The 20,360-nt window shown below is 30.6% G+C and overlaps 5 protein-coding genes across 5 annotated transcripts; 1 reads left to right on the top strand and 4 right to left on the bottom strand.

Annotated features, from left to right (window-relative positions):
- Positions 1 to 6,330: 6,330 nt before the first annotated feature.
- On the bottom strand, positions 6,331 to 9,004 carry OCT59_030010 (uncharacterized protein; the record flags this gene model as incomplete). Its single annotated transcript, XM_066146371.1, has 12 exons — positions 6,331 to 6,352; positions 6,432 to 6,471; positions 6,545 to 6,971; positions 7,044 to 7,160; positions 7,285 to 7,391; positions 7,462 to 7,579; positions 7,662 to 7,765; positions 7,840 to 7,984; positions 8,070 to 8,095; positions 8,193 to 8,280; positions 8,512 to 8,703; positions 8,855 to 9,004. 12 exons carry the CDS (start codon positions 9,002 to 9,004, stop codon positions 6,331 to 6,333), a joined length of 1,536 nt encoding a protein of 511 aa, XP_065995023.1.
- Positions 9,005 to 12,091: 3,087 nt separating this feature from the next.
- Positions 12,092 to 13,770, bottom strand: OCT59_030009 (uncharacterized protein). Its single transcript, XM_025312788.2, has 3 exons — positions 13,629 to 13,770; positions 13,174 to 13,548; positions 12,092 to 13,084 (listed from the first exon to the last, which is right to left on the bottom strand). The coding sequence occupies exons 1-3, from the start codon at positions 13,732 to 13,734 to the stop codon at positions 12,165 to 12,167; spliced, it is 1,401 nt and encodes a 466-aa protein (XP_025188922.1). The 5' UTR covers positions 13,735 to 13,770; the 3' UTR covers positions 12,092 to 12,164.
- A 6-nt stretch (positions 13,771 to 13,776) lies between these two features.
- OCT59_030008 (uncharacterized protein) lies at positions 13,777 to 15,838 on the bottom strand. The gene is made up of 5 exons (XM_025312787.2): positions 15,682 to 15,838; positions 15,105 to 15,602; positions 14,852 to 15,032; positions 14,502 to 14,775; positions 13,777 to 14,427 (listed from the first exon to the last, which is right to left on the bottom strand). The coding sequence occupies exons 1-5, from the start codon at positions 15,712 to 15,714 to the stop codon at positions 14,004 to 14,006; spliced, it is 1,410 nt and encodes a 469-aa protein (XP_025188921.1). The 5' UTR covers positions 15,715 to 15,838; the 3' UTR covers positions 13,777 to 14,003.
- Positions 15,839 to 16,037: 199 nt separating this feature from the next.
- Positions 16,038 to 17,966, top strand: OCT59_030007 (uncharacterized protein). The gene is made up of 3 exons (XM_025312786.2): positions 16,038 to 16,306; positions 16,484 to 16,633; positions 16,701 to 17,966. Exons 1-3 carry the CDS (start codon positions 16,108 to 16,110, stop codon positions 17,702 to 17,704), a joined length of 1,353 nt encoding a protein of 450 aa, XP_025188920.1. The 5' UTR covers positions 16,038 to 16,107; the 3' UTR covers positions 17,705 to 17,966.
- OCT59_030006 (uncharacterized protein) lies at positions 17,798 to 19,869 on the bottom strand. Its single transcript, XM_066146370.1, has 2 exons — positions 19,611 to 19,869; positions 17,798 to 19,538 (listed from the first exon to the last, which is right to left on the bottom strand). Exons 1-2 carry the CDS (start codon positions 19,744 to 19,746, stop codon positions 18,046 to 18,048), a joined length of 1,629 nt encoding a protein of 542 aa, XP_065995022.1. The 5' UTR covers positions 19,747 to 19,869; the 3' UTR covers positions 17,798 to 18,045.
- Positions 19,870 to 20,360: the final 491 nt, after the last annotated feature.

Here is a 20,360-nt window from a genome sequence, read left to right as displayed (position 1 = left end):
AGTAAATTTATTCCATTTTTCAGTTGAAGTAGAAGTATATGAGAAAATAGTACGCATTTCTTTTTTTGTTTAAGTCGAGATTTAGCTAAAATAGCTAAACAAGAACTGAAATCAAAAATAGTTGTAAGAACATTGTGATCCGTGAAGGGACGATCCAGAAGACTAGGGCAAGCGACCACTTGCGAAAATAAACCAGGAGCAGAAAAACCAGGTGAAGACCAGATATAATCCAGTCTGGAAGATCCATTGGCATAATAAAAGGTGAGATCAGGACCATCTATAGAAGAGTGAGCTTGATGGTCAGTAAAAAACCGAGAAGAAAGTAAACGGAGAAGTTTAAAGTGGTTGGATGAATAGTTAGAATGAGCGACTTCATCAATATTGAAGTCGCCAAGGATAACTACAAAGTAATTATTAATACGGGCATGATCGAGCCAAGAAAGAAGTTTGGCAATTAGATCATTACAAATAGATTGATGAACGGAACCAGACGGAGGATAATACAAAGAAATGATAGAAATTTTTGTTTGGTGAAAAAAAAGGTCTAATTTAAGAAGGCGACCGTTCCAAGAGTCAATTGTTTGAACATGTTTATGAAGGGGATTACGAAGTAAAATGCCAACACCATCATGAGGACGAGAAGAAGTCGAATAGGCCCAATAGGACCTAAAATGATGCTGGGAATGTTTAATATTAAAAATAAATTTAGCATTTGAAGGGAAAAAGCAGGTATCATTTAAAGACAAGGCACCAAAAGAAGAGTGAAGAAAGAAATTAAGCAAATGTTGTTGTCGAACCGGAGAACATAAACTATTAACATTAATTTGACCAAATTTAATAAGAGGAGAAGGGTGAGGAGAAAAATTATGTATTTTATTGTCCATTATTACTACACTATGATAAAAGGGTAAGTAGTAAAGGGAAATAAAAAGTAATTAAAATTTATTGGGAGTTCGCGTTATCGCGAGCAGCCAAGAATTGTTTTTGTTGAGCCATGCCTTGTTGTATAGTCTTGGTGAGTTCAGTGACTGTAGTAGTAAGGGAGGAAAGGCAATCTTGTGGCGATGAGGCAGGGCCAGGGATTAAACTCATACGGGGAGAAAGAGGAATATGTGAATGAGCAGTGAAATTTGGACCATTCGATGGTGAAACAGGAGAACTAAAATCCATAAGGTTGTCACTAAGACGTCGAGGATCAAAGGGTTCAATATTATCCCATCCTTGGTTCATAAAATCAATTTCGGGAGCAAGAGGAGCTTGAGGTTGTTGGGAACTGGGGATAGGAGGAGGAGAAGAAGAATGTTGATCTTCCAACCATTTGACGCGATGTAGAAGTTGAGCAAATTCTGTGGTGAGATGAGTAATCTCTTCAAGTATAATAGTAATTTGTTCAGTAATATGTTGCCAATCCATCAAAGGCGGAACATCCATTGCAGCAATGTCGTGATCCAAATCAGATTGTGAAGGACGATGAGGATGACGATGGTTGTTAGGACGAGAGCGTGAACGTGAAGATCTAGGGTGAGATTGAGATCGGGAAGGAACTCTTCTACCAGCGGCATCAGCATAAGATCTTCGTTCAGAATTAGCAGGACGCGCAAAACGATTATGACGTTTAGCAGGATGGGAGGGAGGTAAGTGTTTGTTATATAATTCACGCAATTTATCATTGCTAGACCATGGGCGAGAAGGACGTTGTGGAGCACGTGATGAAGCACATTTGTCCAGATGACAACCGGGGTGACCACAACGATGACAAAGAGAGGAGACTTCAGTAAGTTCATGCCAAGTAAGGCCAATAGATTTAAGAGCACAAGTAATCCCCATAGCTGATTCTTTAGTAGCAGCAGAGGAAAAGTGTACATAAGCGTAAGGTTTAGGGTTGTAGGAATTATAAGAGAATGGGATGTTGACGCTTTTAGCGGAAACTTCTTTGGCAATTTCGGAGAGGTCGGCGGCAACAGAACTGCGAAGGAGGCCGGCGAGAAGTGCAACATGAGCACGCCTAATAGCGCGTTGGTCAGGTGAGTGAGAGGCTGGGCAGACGCGTAAACAATGTCCAGTACAAATAACAGCCCACGTGGTATCAAATTGGTCCAGGGAGGTGGCGGAGTCGAAAACTATATACGCAGTGCGATAAAGTTTCAAAAGACGCGTACAGCAGTGGGTAATAATACCATAACGGGAAAAGGTACCCCTTAATTGCGCATCAGTGACAAAGAGGGGATGTCGGTAACTACCAGGGTACGAAGCTGTTCATCTACCTTTTTAGCAGATGGGTCATGTTCGTGAAACTGTAGATCATGCAGGGAGGTGATAGGCGCAGCGATAGCTTTTTCCATATCTGGTTTGGAACGAAAGTAGACAACGATAATTTTATTATCGCCTGATCCTTGGGTGGTAGCCTTGCTACCATAAGAGGAAAATGAGGAGAATTCTCTATCAGTCGCGTCGCAAGCTTCACGATTGGTTTTGAAATAGGTCCAAAATCCTTCGATAGTAGAGGGCGCAGCCGCAGCATAAAAGCGAAGGAGGGAAGATTGTATAGCAGCGGTGGACGCGTCAGGAGACGCAGCGCGTTCAGGTTCAGGAGGCAAAATATCTACAGATTTTCCTTTGTCTGCAGAGTTAGAGGGGGAGTGTTGGGAGTCATCAAGGGAGGTACCAGAGTCAGGAGCCGAAGGGGACGCGTTGGTATCAACGGGAGGAGGAGACGAAGTTGAAGTATTATCCTGAAGAGCAGGAGGAGTCAAAATATTGTCTTGGTCCATAACGGGTTCAGAAGAAACCCGTGTGCGTTTTGCAGAGTTGTCGGTCAAAGGTTGTGAAGTGAGACCAGAAGTAGAAGCAGAAGAACCTTGACCTTGAACGTTGCCAGAAGGAGGACTCTGGGCAGGACGTTTTGGAGCAGAAGTACCAGAAGCTTTATTATTTCGTTTGTTAGTCATAGCTAAAAGTAGAAGGGAGAACTAAAATGTGTAATAGTTAGTAGTAACGCAAAGTAAATAATAAAAATACTTCAAAAAAATCTTTTTTATTTTTTGGCGCAATATTGTCGTGAAGGCAACAGGAGAGAGTTTTTTTTAGTTTTTTCTAGTTTTATCCTTTTCCTGTGCAAACAGTCTTATGACTTAGTTTTATCCTTTTCCTGTGCAAACAGTCTTATGACTTTATCTTTTATTTATACTTTGAACTTCGAAAAATAATCGAACAATATTACAAAAATAAGAAAATAAACTAATAAAAAATAAAAAGAGTAGCTTCACGACTCATACAAGTAAAGAAATCTAAACTAAAATAAAATTAAAGCAAAGAAAAACTGAACTATTACAGAATCGCATACCCCAACTTTACCCGAAGGCCAGTGTGAGTCAACTATCCAACGTCCAAAAATCCAGTCCGTTACCAGAAGTTTTATCCTTTTCCGATCACTGGCTGACGAGTTATTCAACAAAATGTTAAACATCGGCATTATAATATTTCTTGATTTACGTTTACTGCGCCATTTAACATTTTGCTAGATTTCTCGGTACCTAGTGATTGTAAAATGATGATTTATAGCTCGTTGGAATCGCCTCATCGAGAAGAATCGAATGGTGGTAAGCTCATCTCTCTGTGATCAATATTGACGGAGTTATTACTTAAAAACCATTTAATATTTTTTAATTTCGGAAATTGATCTAGTGATTGGATTTCGACGTATTTTATACCATTAGATTCGTCTCATCAAGACGAATCGAATGGTAGTGAGATCGTCTTTCTAGGATCAATATTGACAGAGTTATTACACAAAAACCATTAATATTTTTTTAATTTCGGAAATTAATCTAGTGATTGGATTTCGACGTATTTTATACCATTAGAACCGTCTCATCAAGACGAATCGAATGGCGGTAAGATCATCTCTCTACGATTAATATTGGCGAAGTTATGATACAATAAAGTTTTAAGTATAATTCTGGCTAAAATTATGTTAATTTTTAGCCGGAATTATGATATACAAATATAAGAAATTTTTTATATAGTCACATCTCTTTATAATCACCAAATATGGACTGTCCCAAATGTGTGACTATAAAGAGAGTTGACTGTATATAAAATTTTTTTATAAAGGGTGTATTTACAGAATATATATATATATACTTTACAGAAACTTTAAGTTTTCAAGTGATATCATTTCAATATCATTTTAATATCATTTCAATATCGATTTAATATCGATATGATATCGAAATAAAGTATTATCACTTCAATATCATTTTGATATTAAATCGATATAGAAATGATATCAAAATAATAATAGAAATGATATCAAAACAATATCTTTAAGTTTAATTTAAAGATGTCATTTTGATATCATTTTAATTATCATTTCGATATCATTTCAATATTGATTTAATATCAAAATGATATCGAAGTGATAATACTTTATTTTGATATCGTATCGATATTAAATCAATATTGAAATGATATTGAAATGATATCAAATGATACCGTTAAGATAAACTTAACGATATCGATTCTATATTGATTAAAAATAGTAAGTTTCTGTAAAATATACAGTCAACCCTTGTTATAACGAACCCTAAGTTCTAGACCTCAATTTTGCTATAGGGCTATAGTAAAGATTTTAAGAGATTTAATTGGTTAATTCATTATAGCAAGAAAAATTTATTATAGTTGTCTGAAAAATTCACTATATTAAGGGTTCGCTATATTAAGGTTTGACTGTATAAACCATACATTTAACTTTAAAATTCAAGTTGAAATTAAATAAAAGGTGTATTTATAGAAGATGTGCATTTATAAAGATTGCATTTATAAAGATTGCATTTATAAAGAGTTGATTGTATTATTTTTTATTAATAAAGATTTTATTTATTTTTTACAAATAATAATTTTTTTAAAAAAACTTATATAAATAAAACTTAAAATAAGTTATAAGTTATATTTTAACAAATTAGCCTATTTTTTAAAAAGTTAAAAATTAGAAATATATAATTCTCTTAGTATTTAACAGTTTAATTTTGATAAACTTTTTTTTTTATTTTATAATTTTTTTAAATTATATAAATTTAAAAAAAAGTTTATCAAAACTAGATTATAAAATGCTAAGAAATTTGCAAAAAACAATTTTTTAATTTTAGTAAAAAAGATGATTTTAGCCTTTAAATTATAGGATTCTATATAAATAAGAATTTTTTTTAATTATCACAAGGGGCAATGATCACTAATAACCAAAATTATGATGATTGACCAGCATTAAAAAATATAGTGCTAGTAAAAATTAATCATTCTGACCAATGGTAATGATCACCCTAGTAATTATCTATAAATAATACTTTTTTAAAGAAATATTTTAAGAATATATAAATGTGACAATTAGAATTTTTCAACTGATTTTTTTAAAAATATTTAGATTTTATCTTTTTAAAAATTTTTCTTTTAATTAGATAACTTTTTTGTATATTTTATAAATCAGTAAAACAAATTATAAAATTTATATTTATAAAATATTATAAATTAATTAAATTTACTTTTAATACTAAAAAAATTTTTTTTTAAATATTAAAAAATAAATATAATTACTATTAGGGTGCTATCAGATATTACCTAATATTTTAGGAGGAGAGGTAACTAAAGATCTTAGGTTATATATAATACTATATAAGAAATTATATATATAACATATCTTACCTAAAGGAAGAAGGGTAAACTCTTATATTAAAGTGATATTAGGTAATATCTGACAGTGCTCTTATTTGCAATAAAATCTTCCGGTATATATAATGTGAATATTCTATAATCTTAGATTTAGTATTAGAAGGGTAATTATACCAAAATGTTAACAATTACATCCGGTAAGTATATATTTTTTTGTTCTCAAATACTTGGTATAATAATATTTTATAAATATACAACTCTAATTTTAGCAATCCTAACACTAATCAAAGATATTATACAACAATGGAAAACATTACTTCTGCAATATTTATTAAGCAAATGTTCAGTATTCCATAACACCATTCTTTTAAACCTTTATTATGTTAAGGAATAAAAGCAAATACTAATACTTTTGATATTAACTTAAATGGTTATTCCTGAACCCCGGAATTCTAAATATATTATTAAAGGGAAATTTTTCTTATATAAATAATTAAATCAGAAAAATAAAAAAGAAAATATTATACAGTACAGAATAAATAATTTTATAAGATATTTTTAAAATATAAACAATCCTTCACCCATTTGCACTAATTTTTTTTTCTTTTTTGTTGTTTTATTCCAGTTGGATTTTTTTTTCTACTTCTTCGAAAACAATTTTTTATGTTACAATAGTGAAGTAAAAAACCTAAGGAAAATTTGTAAAGATCATTAATTAAAGAATAAACGAAATTCTTGATGACAGAAAAAGAAGGTTCAAATCAAACCGAGTCCTTTTGAAATTATGAGAAAAAAATGGAAAAAATGCTAAATGAGCAATTAATGATCAGTAGTCAATCATGTCTCTTATGAATGTTATTAACAGTAGGCGATGAAGTACCATTCGTCATTCCACCACCTTTTCCACCACTATTTCCTCCGTTATGTATACCAAAAGAATTTCCACTAATTCCACCCGTTGTATTATCTGATAATTGCCGTATCCATCCCATTTCTATAAAAAAGTCATATATCCTGGCTGTCTTATTAACATCGATCCGTATAAGATCTCGTGCTTGACGCCTCCTTAAACTTCCTCCTGATTTAGCCCATTCTTTTAGAATCGTTTCTTTTATTACCAAATAAGACTTGGGTAATATTCGTAGATTTTCACATAATTTTCGTTCAGCTTCAGATAACAAATGAACACCTTCTTCGTCATCAAGATTAAGTGCAGCTGGAGTTCTCCGTTGATTAATTTTAATAGCTGATGAAGATGGGACTGTTTTGCTACCGTATGGTGATGACAACGGAGATTGTTGCTGTTGCTAAACATGATTCATTTTTACACATGAGAAGATTTTTTATAAAATATTAAAAATGATCAATTAAGAAAATACCTCTCTTACTGAAACAGGCGGTATCTTGGCCGCATATTTTGCTGCTAAACGATCGCTATTTATCGTAGAATTCACGTGCCCATTATGAGGCCTAGCCGCTAATTCACGGTTTGTTTCCTTATAAGCCAGCCATTATTTATAAAATACGTAAATTCCACCAAGGAAAAAAATGCAGCAAAAAATAAGCAGTTAGTGCCCGGTTCAAACTAACTGATCTGCCGTAGAGAGTAAAAAAGGCTACCTTTTGTGCCTTTGCTGCCTCATATTTTACCGCTTCATTTTCAGTCAATATTCCCATTCGTCGATACTCTTGTAACTTTTCTATTTTTATTCGTGTACTAAGCTCCTCTATAAGTTAAATAAATTAAGTCAAATAATTGAATTATTATTATTATTTTTAATAAATAATATTTATCACCTAATAATTCTTCTCTTAAATCATCAAAATCTTGTTTACTCAGCACTTGAGCAAATGGCTTGATTTTATTTATCAATTCTTTTTCTTCTTTACTTTTATATTTTTCCTCCGTTGCTTTCTATAATAGAGAATAAAATGATTTTAAATAAATGTCCATCAAAAAGTTACGTAACAAATTTGCAGAGTTTAAATAACATTACATTATTTCTATAATCTAAGAGATTATGTTCAAATATTAATTTCTTACGTTCCGCTCGCTTTTTCAATTTTTTGTTATATATTTCTAGAACGATTGCTTTCATTTCTATGAAAATTTAAATTTATTGTAGAGTTAAAATACAAATGGGTCAAAGCGATTTTGTAATTAATATTACAAACCAGTGTCCTTGGGAGGATCTTGAGGTTCATTAATTTCTAAATCTTTAACAACATGTTCTGCTTCGTTGTCGTATTCATGTTCGAACTCCATTCGATTTGGCATAAATCCGGTAATTTCATGATTCGCTGGCAAACTTTGTAATGGCTATAATTTAAATATATTAATTATTTCCGATACAATTATAAGTAAAATTTGTTTCAGAAAAAACTCTAGAACAGTAATAACAAACTTTTTGAGAAACCTTAGGTGGTGGATCTATATAAATTAAAAAAATAAATAAGTAAATAAATTGTTTTAGTAACAATAAATGTTACCCGATTTATATATGTAATACAAATAAATTCATTAATACTTTGAGGTCGATTATCGGCTGACAAAACACGGCGTCGTTTTCTTTCTCTCATGGTCTCGTCATCAATCTTGAATTTAACGTTCATATCCTAAATAGTTTTTAAAAAAGTATGTATACATCCGCTTCTTAATTAAAAACCTCATTTAAAATTATACCTTGATTATTTTATCCAATGTACCGATAATAAAGTATATTAAATTATCAATTGTCCTCCAAATTTGTCACTCAAACCATTTTTATATAATTCTTTTATCTCAATATAATAAAATATCCCATAAAACTTTTACTCCGAATAAAATGAATTAAATAAAAACATTACCGGTAATGGCCATGTTTCACTATTCATATATATGTCCATATAATGCTGTTCACATTCTTCTTTAGTTTTACTCCCTATAAATTCCGCTATATCTTGCCAATTACCTAGTCCGTGCATTTCAGCTCCCTCTATCAATAATTCTTCCTCATCTGCTCCCCAATCTTCCGTAAATAAAGGAAATGAATATTGCTCCTAATTAAATCAAACAAATTATGAAATCAGTTAAGGGATTATCTTTAAATTCACATTCTCTAGTATGATCACATTTGATTTAATCTGTTCAAGTTGGTAAGCCGGGATCTAAAAAGTAATCTATAAAATACTTTAAAAAGAATGTCATTACCAAAACTCGATAATCATGCCAACTTTTGTGTTTATCTAATTCTTCTCCAGCGGTAAAACAAGTTACACATAAATCAAAGTCTTGGCATACAGCACAATTTATTCGAACCGTATTGCCGATGTTTGCATGACAAGTTTTACAACGAAACATAGCTGAAGCTATATTTATTTATTTTATTATAGACCGAAAAGAATTGAAGTCAAAAACGTATAGATCGTGCTGTAATTACGTAGTAAAAGATAAAAATCTTTGTAGGAATATATATATGTAAGACGAGAATGATCTAAATTGTTGACATTCAATCTTTGCATCGGAGAAAAAGCGACAGATCTTACTTCACTTGCATAAATGATATATACTAATATTATTGTATATTTATTTTTTATAGAAAATTTTTTATCACAAAAGATTATATCAAAAAACGAAATGTTTGTTTGTTAATGTACTACATTAGAGGAACGTTGAACAATTTACCAAAATAAACTTGACCAAAATTAGTAAAAACTTTACATGGTCATAGCTCGCATGGGGTATACTGTTACAGTAGTATTACCAATAATAATTTTAATTTTGCTGGAAAAAAGCATGATAACATAGATAATATACTAACAATTTGTCAGATTACATAATTAATGGAAAATTTATGATTTGGCTAGTATTGCTAATAACACTAACTTACAAAGTGATTGTGTAATTGTAATTGGCTAATTGCTTAGAAAAAAGATAGATTTCAAGGTTTTTTTTTACTTTATGCAAATTTAAATAAAATATATATTATATTATATTATATATATAAAAAGCTAATATATAAGTAATATAACAGATAAATTCTTGATAAAATTTTTATATAAAATATTCTTTTTTAATCTAATATTTAATATAGTATATTTAATATTACTAATAATTATAAATAAAATTAATAAATTCATTTATTTATAATAGGTTTGGTTCATATAATTTTTTCTATTTATAAAGTATAAAATGTTGTCATAATTAAATAAAAAAAACTATAAATTTATTTAATAATAATTGTAATGTAAAATAAATTTATGTATAAAAAAAATAAAAACTATATAAATAAATTTACATTTATTTTTATAATTTCTAGTATATTTCTATAATTTTTAGCTATTGAAAAACTTCTGGATATACAATATTATAAGTACAATTTATTAAATTCCTATTATCTTTTTTAGTGATAATGATCTTTAAATTTTTATTATTATTATCCTTAAACAGGTAACATAAAATTATCTATAGAAAAATACAGAAGTTGAAAAATATAATCTTACCTAATTTAATGTCTGATCTTATGATTTAATAGTTATTACAAAAGCTGGTTGTATTTAAAGCTCTGCATAAGCCGAGTCAGCTCGTGAACTGGCTCGAGCTTTTCAAGCTGAGCTGAACTGAGCCATGATTAAATTGGCTCAGTGTCATGGAAGCCCAGCTTGAAAAGAGTTCGAATTTAATGCGCTCAGCTCAAAAGCCTGTTCGTAATAAGCTCGGTCGCGCTCGAATTGGATTTCGTGTTATCATACAAAAAATGTTGTGAAACGTTTTTGTATTATAATATATTAAAAAAATATTTCGCAACATTTTTTTCGATATTCTAATAAAAAATGGTGCAAAACGTTTTTTTGTAATAATATATTTAAGAAAAAAACGTTTCACACCATTTTTTTTTTGATATTTTAATAAAAAACGTTGCGAAAATGTTTTTTCAAAATATTATATTTAAAAAAAACGTTTCGCAACATTTTTTCGATATTTTTAATAAAAAAACGTTGCAAAAACGTTTTTTATTAATAATATATTTAAAAAAAAACGTTTGCAACATTTTTTTTCAATGTTTTAATAAAAAATGTTGCAAAACGTTTTTCTGAAGATAAAGCTCGAGCCTAGCTTGGCTTGGAGGCCAGGTTTTAATAGACTTAGTTGGCCTATTTCTTTAGGCTGAAATTTTGAAATTTTTTATGGTTTCTCTATTCTGGCTCAGGCCAGAATTTTTTTTAATGCTGCTGAGCAGTACAGCAAGGTCGCTAAACCAGCTCGTGCAGAGCTTTAGTTGTATTGGAAATTAATGATACTTAAAAATGAAAGGTAAAGTAATATTTATAAAGGACAGGGTAATGCATAAAAGAAAAGCATATTTTCAGCATATTTTTTAGTAATAATTTTTGCCTCAATAATATTTTTCTAAAAGGAATAACAAACTAATCTTGTTCTAATAACACTTTTTTTATCTGATGTAATTAATTCATTTTCATTACTAAATTCAATTATATTTTTATTATAAATAAATTTATTATTATATATAGGAATATTTAAATACTATCTATCTTTTTTTCTTGAAAATATAAGAATATAATGGGTAATTATAATATTATATCATAATTTTAATTTTCTGTTTTTTATCTAATTCCTATAATGATAATTGTAATTAGTATATTATACCATCATAAATCTCTTATTTTATTATTAATTATTACTAACCTTAAATTTAATAATAAATCATTTCTTAGTAATTGTCCATAATGATATACTATTAATTTTCAAAAAAATTTGTTTTAAGAAAAATGAACTAGAAAAATTATTGTTAAATCTGATTATTTCATTAAATATAATTTGCAGTTACTATGTTATTATCATATAAATATGTTGTTAAAGAATTATTTTAGTAAGGTAATTCTAGATCAACTTCATTGGATAAGTAGAATCAACTGCAAATTTGTTTTAGAATATTGTACTATTTAGTTTCAATAAAGTCAGAATTAAGATTTGCTAAAAAAAAAAATTTTGTTGAAGAATCTAGTAATAGAACATTATGATATTTATTTATTTAAAGTATTTTTTGGATATATTTCATCATTTTGATTTCAGTTTTCTTGTTATCTGTACATACCAATTTACTACAAATTTTTACTATGCCAATATTTTATTAGTAAATACAATAAAGTTTAAAATGTAAATAGAAACAAAATAATGGATTAGCCAATTTATTAATGGGTTTCTTTCTAGATAAATACTTTATCATAATATAATATATACATATATACACACGAATAGCAAATTTATCTTTAGTATAATAGTATTTGAGATCATCCCTATTTAGGGTTTCAACTAGAATAGTAAATGTTAAATATGTTTGGCCCAAATCTTTTGTATTGAAACTATAGTGTTAATATTGAACGTATTTCATCATTAATAGAAAAAAATCAGGCATTCTATTGTCTTAATATCGGAATAAAATTTTTATTTTACTTTTTTTTTATTTTTTGTAATCATGGAAAAATAAATAAAACTCTAACTATCGCCGCGGCCAACGGATGCGCTGGGTTCGCTGCTCCTGGTTATTATTTGATTGATTGTTATTTTGTTCCTGTTCCTCTGAATTATTATTATTTACACCTCTAAACCCATAAGGATTTTCATCATCAAAAGAATCATCCCTAGTAATTTTACGAATCGATATATCTTCACCTGGAGCTATATTGCCTGTAAACGCTTCATTCGGTGTATATGGCGGCGGTTCATCATTATTACCTTCAGGATTAAAAACGTAAGGTGTAATCATATATGTATTTTCATTAATTTCAGGATGTAATTCATCTGGTTGTGATTGAGGTCGAGAATTATTCGGCACTTGAGGCTGGGAGGATACCGGGGAATGAGATTGATTTTGCTCTTGAGCTTGCGCTTGAGATGAACCAGGAATTTCTATGGACTGCTGAGATGATGAGGATGATTGTACAGGTTGAGAAGTGTTGATTGGCATCGGATTAATTTGTTGGGAACGAATTTGAGTTGGTTTGTTGGTTGGAATAGGTGGTGGTGCTTGACTATCTGAAGATTGAGGATTTGGATGTGATATTGGAGTTTCTGTATCAGGATAACGAAAATGAAGACTTGATTTTGGATTCAAAGAAATATCGCTTGCTTGTTGCTGTTGTGAATCATCTTCTTTTTGAGAATTATCATTAGCTTTTGGATGTCTGTTCTGCAAAGAACTTTCATTAGGTGGTGAGTAACGTGTATTACTTGATGTATTTCGTTGCGGAATTGGCGGTCGTTGTGGTTGATGGTATATTGGACATTGGGAGGGTAATAAACCGTTTGTCTGTGGTAATGAAGAAATTGGGGAATCATTTAACGGTGGCGATGTTGGTTGTCCACAGTAATTTTGTTGCGGTGGTAGCGCATTAAGATTTGAAACAGCTCGAGGAGCTCCTAAAGATAAATAAATTTATAAATTACTTAAATGTTCGCCCTGAATTGGTTTAATTTAACTTAAATATTTATGTAAATAGAACACAAACTTTCTGCAGCTTCTCTACACCTTCGTGAACAGTATGCTGAATATAATTGTTTAGCAGGATCATTCCAACAAGGTTTTGACTGACAATAGCGACAAAATGGAATTGTAGTCATAACCCATGAACCTGGTTTTACGCTTCCGCCTGGTAAGAGTTGTTGATGTGGAGAAATTCCAATAGGTGGATTAGGATTTGATTGTGGAGACGTCATCGTCGGATAACTGCCAGGATGATATGGTTGTGGTGATATAGGAGAACTGACAGGTGAGTTTGCACCTGCTGAATTCTGACACTGTTTACCACAATAAGGAGATCTTGTACCGTCAGGCAGTCTTACCATGGGCCAAATCCGACATTTAATGCATGGTGCAACATGACCTATGATATGTAATATGATTTTGCAGAATTTTTTAGTTATTTTACTAGAAAAGAATCTCTTGTTAGCACATATAACTTACGTTGTTCTACTGCAGTCTTTCGACATTGATTAGAACAAAACTCGGCAGGCTGTCCAGAGTTATCAATATATACGTTCTTTCTTTTACACTCGGCGCAGAGAACCATACTTCATAACACGCAGAAAGAGTTGAAATAAAATTCTTTTTAAAAAAATTTAGAATTGTGAATGACTTTAATGTCACACACTTATCCTTTATTCTTTCTAAATGATATAATTTCGGTTCTGTTGATCCGAATACCGTCATATCACGTGATGACAGTAACAATGTGAAATGTGAATGTTTATGCTAATAATATGCTATTAAATTTCTAAATCTAAAATAGATTTCATTCTAATATTTAAATAATTTAAATTATAATTACAAATTATTTTGTTATACAGTTTGATAAATTATTAAATATTGTGGAATAGAAGCCTCTTCTTTATAAACGACGACTTCATCATAATTAAGGCTTCCATTAGAACTTGGTTCACCAAGTACACTATCAAATCCATCAGGAGGACTTGTTAAAGTCATCGCATCTCTAGTTAATGCATATCCTTTACCCACTACCACTTTATTCAATAACATCATTTTATAATTGACTCCCATATAAGTTATTAATGAACCTTCATTATAATCATCTGATTTCGATGATGTTCCAGAAAAATAAATTCCACTTCCAAATCTTTGGAATGCTGCACTTATTGTACCTGTGCCAACATATCTTAATTTATATCCTTCTTTTATAATAGCGCATACTGAACATTGTTTATCATCACATACTTTACTTCTTTCGAATCCAATTTGACACCTCCTATGAGAAAAAGAGTGAAAATTTTTTTAAAAAAATTCATATTTATACTTTTAAAAGAAATAAAAAATACGTACAGTTTAGTTCCATGGAATCTACGTTGTTCATTTCCAGCACTCATTATACGCCGACCCTCTCCTTTGGGAAATGGTTTACCCTCCAATTGTTGTATTTTCTCAACTTCTGCTTTATAAGCATTATATTGACCGTTTAATAAACTATTGCAATATATTTTCCATATCGCATGAATTGATGGAACTTGTTTATGTGGATGCTTCCACGCATTCACAAATTGATTATGAACATCCCTATATTTTTCCGAATTCTGCGGAAGTTTTAATAGACACGGAGCTAAATAACATTTGATTCGGGATCAATTGATGTGACTATTTGATAATTACATTAAGTATAAAAATTGACATTTTACCATTATTATTAACCCATTGTTCACATTCATCACGACAAAAATCTCTTCCTTTTAATGCATATTCAAGACCACAAACAAAACACATATAATTAGTTCGTTCAACAGTTAAATATTGCCAATTCGGTGTATTATCTCTGCACGTTTTCGAACACCATAAAGACCCTTTGTGAACATCTTTAATCTATATATTAAAAAAAGATTACAAATTTAAATCAAATAATATACTACGAAATCGATTTGTATCTTTATTTACCTTACAGAAATAACATTTTGGAAGATTTCTACAACGTTTTTTGCCACAAAATTTAGATCCAGTAACATGGGGAAACTCTTTACACAGAATACAAACAGGGTTAGCTAACCCAGCTAAAGAAGCATCTTTACGACATTGATCACTACAATATTCACTAGGATACCCGTCAAGATCCTTATCTACTAAATTACTGGAACAATTTAAACAGTGATTGTCAACTGTGTCATTAATGGATTTTTGATCGATACTTATTTCTTTTTGAGTATCATCATCCGATGAATATAAAAGATTAATTGCTCCGGGTAAAGGGGAACTATTGTCATTTGTATACGTTGGGTTTTTATAATATGCACTATTGTCACTAGGCAACGGAGTATTGTATAAAGGTTGAGACTGAGGCTGCGAAACTGGCGGTATTGGTGGTAATGGAGGTGAAGGCGGTGTATGTGAATATAGGTTGGGTGGTATGTTTTTTGTTTGGATTCCATTATCCTCGTTCTAAACGAAATGAAAGTTTCATATTAATAGTTTATCGTGGTGTTTAATAATAATTGTAACTAACACATTCATAATTTACCGAATTACTCGAATTACTGCAACAATTTCCCATTGTTAGTAAATCAGGTGTAATTAAAATATTGAACTTTAATCGATTTAACGATTAAATTTTATTAACAAAATCAATTAAAAAGTTTTTATTCAATCCGTGTTTAAAAATTTACACGAGAGTATCATAAACTCCCATTATTCTTTTGAATTTGTCAACTTGTCCTCTATTTTCTATTATTTCTAAATTTGTCACACTGTAACACGACACTAAAATTTGTAGATCATAAAAAAAATCATGAATATTTTATTTTTAGATACCTAAATTTAGAGATATATGTACACTCTAATCGGATATTAACCAAAATTGAACAACTTATTCCCATTGTATCAATATCGTAATTAATAGTGTTATTATAAATAGAAAGTCGAGAGTTTGAAAAACCATTTAGTTATAATGCAGAATCAACACCATAATCAACAACAGAAACTTCAACTACAACAAGGTTCTCAATTTTCTCCTACTCTCCCTCAGCCGGAAATAAATTACGGGAGAAATATGAAAAACTCTTGTGACTGTTCAAAAATGGGCAAGGATGAACGCGATCCAGAAAGATGCGCCTTTTGTAAGAACGATCACTATAATATATCAAATGGTAATTTAGAACTTCTTTATACTTTTGTCTTTGTTCTTTATAATTCTCGTAATAATGTTATTTTCATTTCAAATGTCCCATCAATATGTAAATATATATTCGAATGGATATTTTAATTGACTAAGAATTCAAGTATTCTATGTGCTAATCCTTTATCTTATCATTAATAAATTTTAGAATTGAATTCGCAAGGAAATCAAGTTATGAACGAAGTTCGAAATGATTACGATCAAATTCCTATAAATGTGCAAATGTATACGAACCTAACAGCGAATCAAGTAAATCACCATATGATGAATCAGATGAATCATCAAATTCAACCCCCAGGTTTGTTTTGTAAATGATTTTAATTTATATCGGCTAATTTAAGTAATGAAAAAATTTTTCTTATTAGTCCGAGAACAACCACCACCACCAAACACAATTTGGTTTTATAATAGAAATGAACCATATTATGAATTCACCAATTTCAAAGAAGGATTTCCAATAAAGGCAGCAATTCGAGAACCCTTTCCCGGATCGCCACCGGATATAAAATCATGGGCAACAAGTGAGCATCTATTTCAAGCAGCAAAATTTAAAAATACGCGTCCAGAAATTGCTGATAAAATACGTAGATGTCCTACAGCTAGAGATGCATTAAATATGGCACGTAAATATCAACAATATGTAGATCCAAGTTGGCAATCAATAAATGTTCAAGTAATGGAATGGGTTGTAAAGAATAAATTCGAACAGCATCCCATACTTGCAAAACGTTTATTGGGGACAGGAGATCAAATTTTGGTGGAACACACTGAACTTGATAGATTCTGGGGTGATGGTGGGGATGGATCAGGAAGGAATAAGCTTGGAGAAGTTTTAATGAATGTTAGAAAACACCTAAGAGACACTCAATTACATCTTACAAATAATAACGGAGAAAAGAGTCCATTGGGAGGGGGTACAGAGGCAAATTCAATATATTCTATGTCGAGTCCTGCAACATCCTCAACATCATCACTACCAACATCCCCCATGTACGCAGGGAATGGAAATATTCATCCCGTTAAAAAAGGACAAGGATCTTCTCAACAATCACCAATACCACCAAGTCCGCCACCATTGCCTCCACGTAGGTCTGAAAGGCGAGATTTGCATAAATTTCAAGAAGAAAAAGAAGGTCAAATTCAACAACAGATTCATCAACAGCACCAACAACAACAACAACAACAGATTGTTCAACAATTACAAATTCAACAACAGATTCAACAAATGCAGCAACAACAAGAAGTTCATTTAACTCATCAATATTTTCAGCAAATGCAACCTCAACAAAATGTTTATATACCAACAGATAATGGACCAACTTATTATGCATCTGCTCCTCCACCATATAGTGAACACGACAATATGTAAATATTCGACTCAAATTTCAATTTATATATTACCTATATTATTTAATTAGATAGTTCATATTATTAGTTTATCATACAACATTAAGGTAAATTGGGTAATTGGTACATGTTATTACATGTACGAAAACTTTATTATTTATACAAATAGTACAAAAACATAATAAGTTATTATTTGACTAAACTTATCACTACTAATTTCATTCAACAAAAAAGAAATTTATAATGTATTTGTTACAAAAATAAAAAAACCATATTCTTTAGAAAAAACATAAATAAAAAAAAATAAAGCATATAGTTACATTTATTAATAATAATTCCGATAATAACGCTTTCGCAAATTATCTATTTTTTTCCAGATTTTCTGGGAACAACATGAGCCTTAGAAAGTACTTTCCTACTATTATCTTTAGTACTCTTTACACTAATCAATGGAAAACTACAAATTTCTACTTCCAAATCATCACTTGCATCATCATCCCAAGCACCTTCCATAAGATTATTTTGTACAGGGGTTCCCGCGTCAAAGAAATCTTTAAAGTCGGGAATGGGTTCTTGAGCATTTAATCTGAAATATAAATGTACAAATTCCGTGACTAATTTAGTGGTATTCTCTTTCAAGACGGCCAATTTTTCTTTATTCATTTGACGATAACGGGAAAGAGTGTCAAGTATCGTTGTCGTAAGTTGTTCAATGAATGGATGATTATCTTTACAAAAACCTCTTGTACCCAATACAGCATAAATTTGTTGTCGAATTTTTATTGGAGTGATTTTTGTGATATCATCAGATCCTTTACGTGTTTCAGCTAAATGATTAACCAATCCAACTAATGATGTCATTGTCAATGAAATCTCCACTTCTAAATTATTGTTATGATCAACCGGGGATGAAGGGTTTCTTAAAATCGAGTTACTATTAGTAGAAACAATTAAAGAAGAAGAACGTTTTGGAAGAGATTGAATATTTTCTCGTGCAGCAGCAATGACAGATTGGGCTTGTGTTTGAGCATTAGAAGTTTGAGCATTAGAAGGTTGAGGGTTATTTTGCTGCTGCTGCTGTTGTGGTGGTTGTTGTGGCTGTTGCTGCTGCTGCTGTTGCTGCTGTTGTTGCTGCTGTTGTTGCTGCTGTAATGATTGTGATGGTACTTGCTGTTTGTAAATTAATGGTTTTGGTCTTGTTCTTGGATCACATTGAGAGAGATAATTAGATAAAGCTTGAAATAAAGTTTCTATGATTAATCTTTGTAAGGCAGCAGCCAATATTGATTTCCAACTTTTTCCACTATTAACTCTAGTCAAACAATTATATTTTTGTAATAATTCGTTTGCTGTATTATCGATGATTGTAACATCTTTCCCTTTTACCGTGGTAATTTCGGCAATTGAATTAGCAATTTCTACAATAGATTTTGTTAATTGTACAGGGTTATTACTATCATCATCTCCCCACCTTACGTTTGTAGCTTTACCAAGCGCGCTTTGATATCTAGAGGCTTCTTCTTTTAATTCCATTAATTGTTTCTTTAAATTTTGTGATTCTAAGTCAGATTCATTTGCCCTTTGCTGTAAACGTCTTTTTTCTGAATCCATTCTTCCTTGAAGTTCTTTATAATTCTTTTGCAATTCTTCATACTTTATTTGTAATTCATATACATTTTTAATTAATTCCCCTTTCTCATTTTCAACCGTCTCATAACGTGATTTATATCTTGAAGCTAAATTCTGCAAACGTTGAGCACTGTTTGAATCTACAGATTCTGGTGAAATTTGTAGTATTTCAATATCTCCATCTTCCTCAATTTGTTGTCGACTTGTATCGTTGGAATTTCCTTGTCCTGTTAACATTCTTTAATAAGAATAAACTTTGTTTACTAAAAGTAAAATTTTAGACTCTTGTAATGAAATACCTCTATACTTATTAAGGTCGGTTCTTCGTTTTCGTGTTGGGGGTGGTGGGCCATTATTGTCATTATTACTTTGAATTGGTGAGATAGTTGATTGTCTAGCACCCGGATTTGAAGGATCCGTAGGCATACTTATCATCAATCGTAATTAAAAAAAAAACTATTGAATTTTTCATGAATTTCGTTTAATTTCTGTCACACTTTGTGATACAAATTTAACCGTCACTTGATAACACTTATTTATGTCTCAAATTTTAAATCTGAATTTTTATTTGCAAAATTTTCATTGATATAACGATCATCATTGTTTATTTTCCAAACTTGACACCTTTTTATTTTTTTTCCACTTTTTTTTGGATATCAAAGGTAACCATTTTAAAAAATTCATTCATGTGTTCAAAAAATTCAATTGGTTGATGGATTTCCTGATCGTCGCATTGTTTGAAAAACTGCTACATCTATCTGTTGTGATAATTTCAATAGGAGAAGAGCTCCGTATACGCCATTGTGTTATTATAATATAAATAACATTAATTAAACGCGAATTAGAATATAGAAGGACGTCTTCGACAATTTTTGTTGGAAATTATCTCTATTTAGACTAGTTCCAATCTGTTGGTTTGTCTACTCTATAATTGGTTATTGTCTATGGATTACACAATATTATTTTCGTTTTTTCGGCAAAATTCCGGGCAATAATCCCTAACGTGACCAAGCATTAAGAGATGAAACGGAGGGTACAGACTACGGAGG

The sequence above is a fragment of the Rhizophagus irregularis genome, chromosome 9 (genome assembly GCF_026210795.1).
Source record: "Rhizophagus irregularis chromosome 9, complete sequence".
Taxonomy (NCBI): Eukaryota; Fungi; Glomeromycota; class Glomeromycetes; order Glomerales; family Glomeraceae; genus Rhizophagus; species Rhizophagus irregularis.
This window is presented reverse-complemented; position numbering and strand designations above follow the sequence as displayed.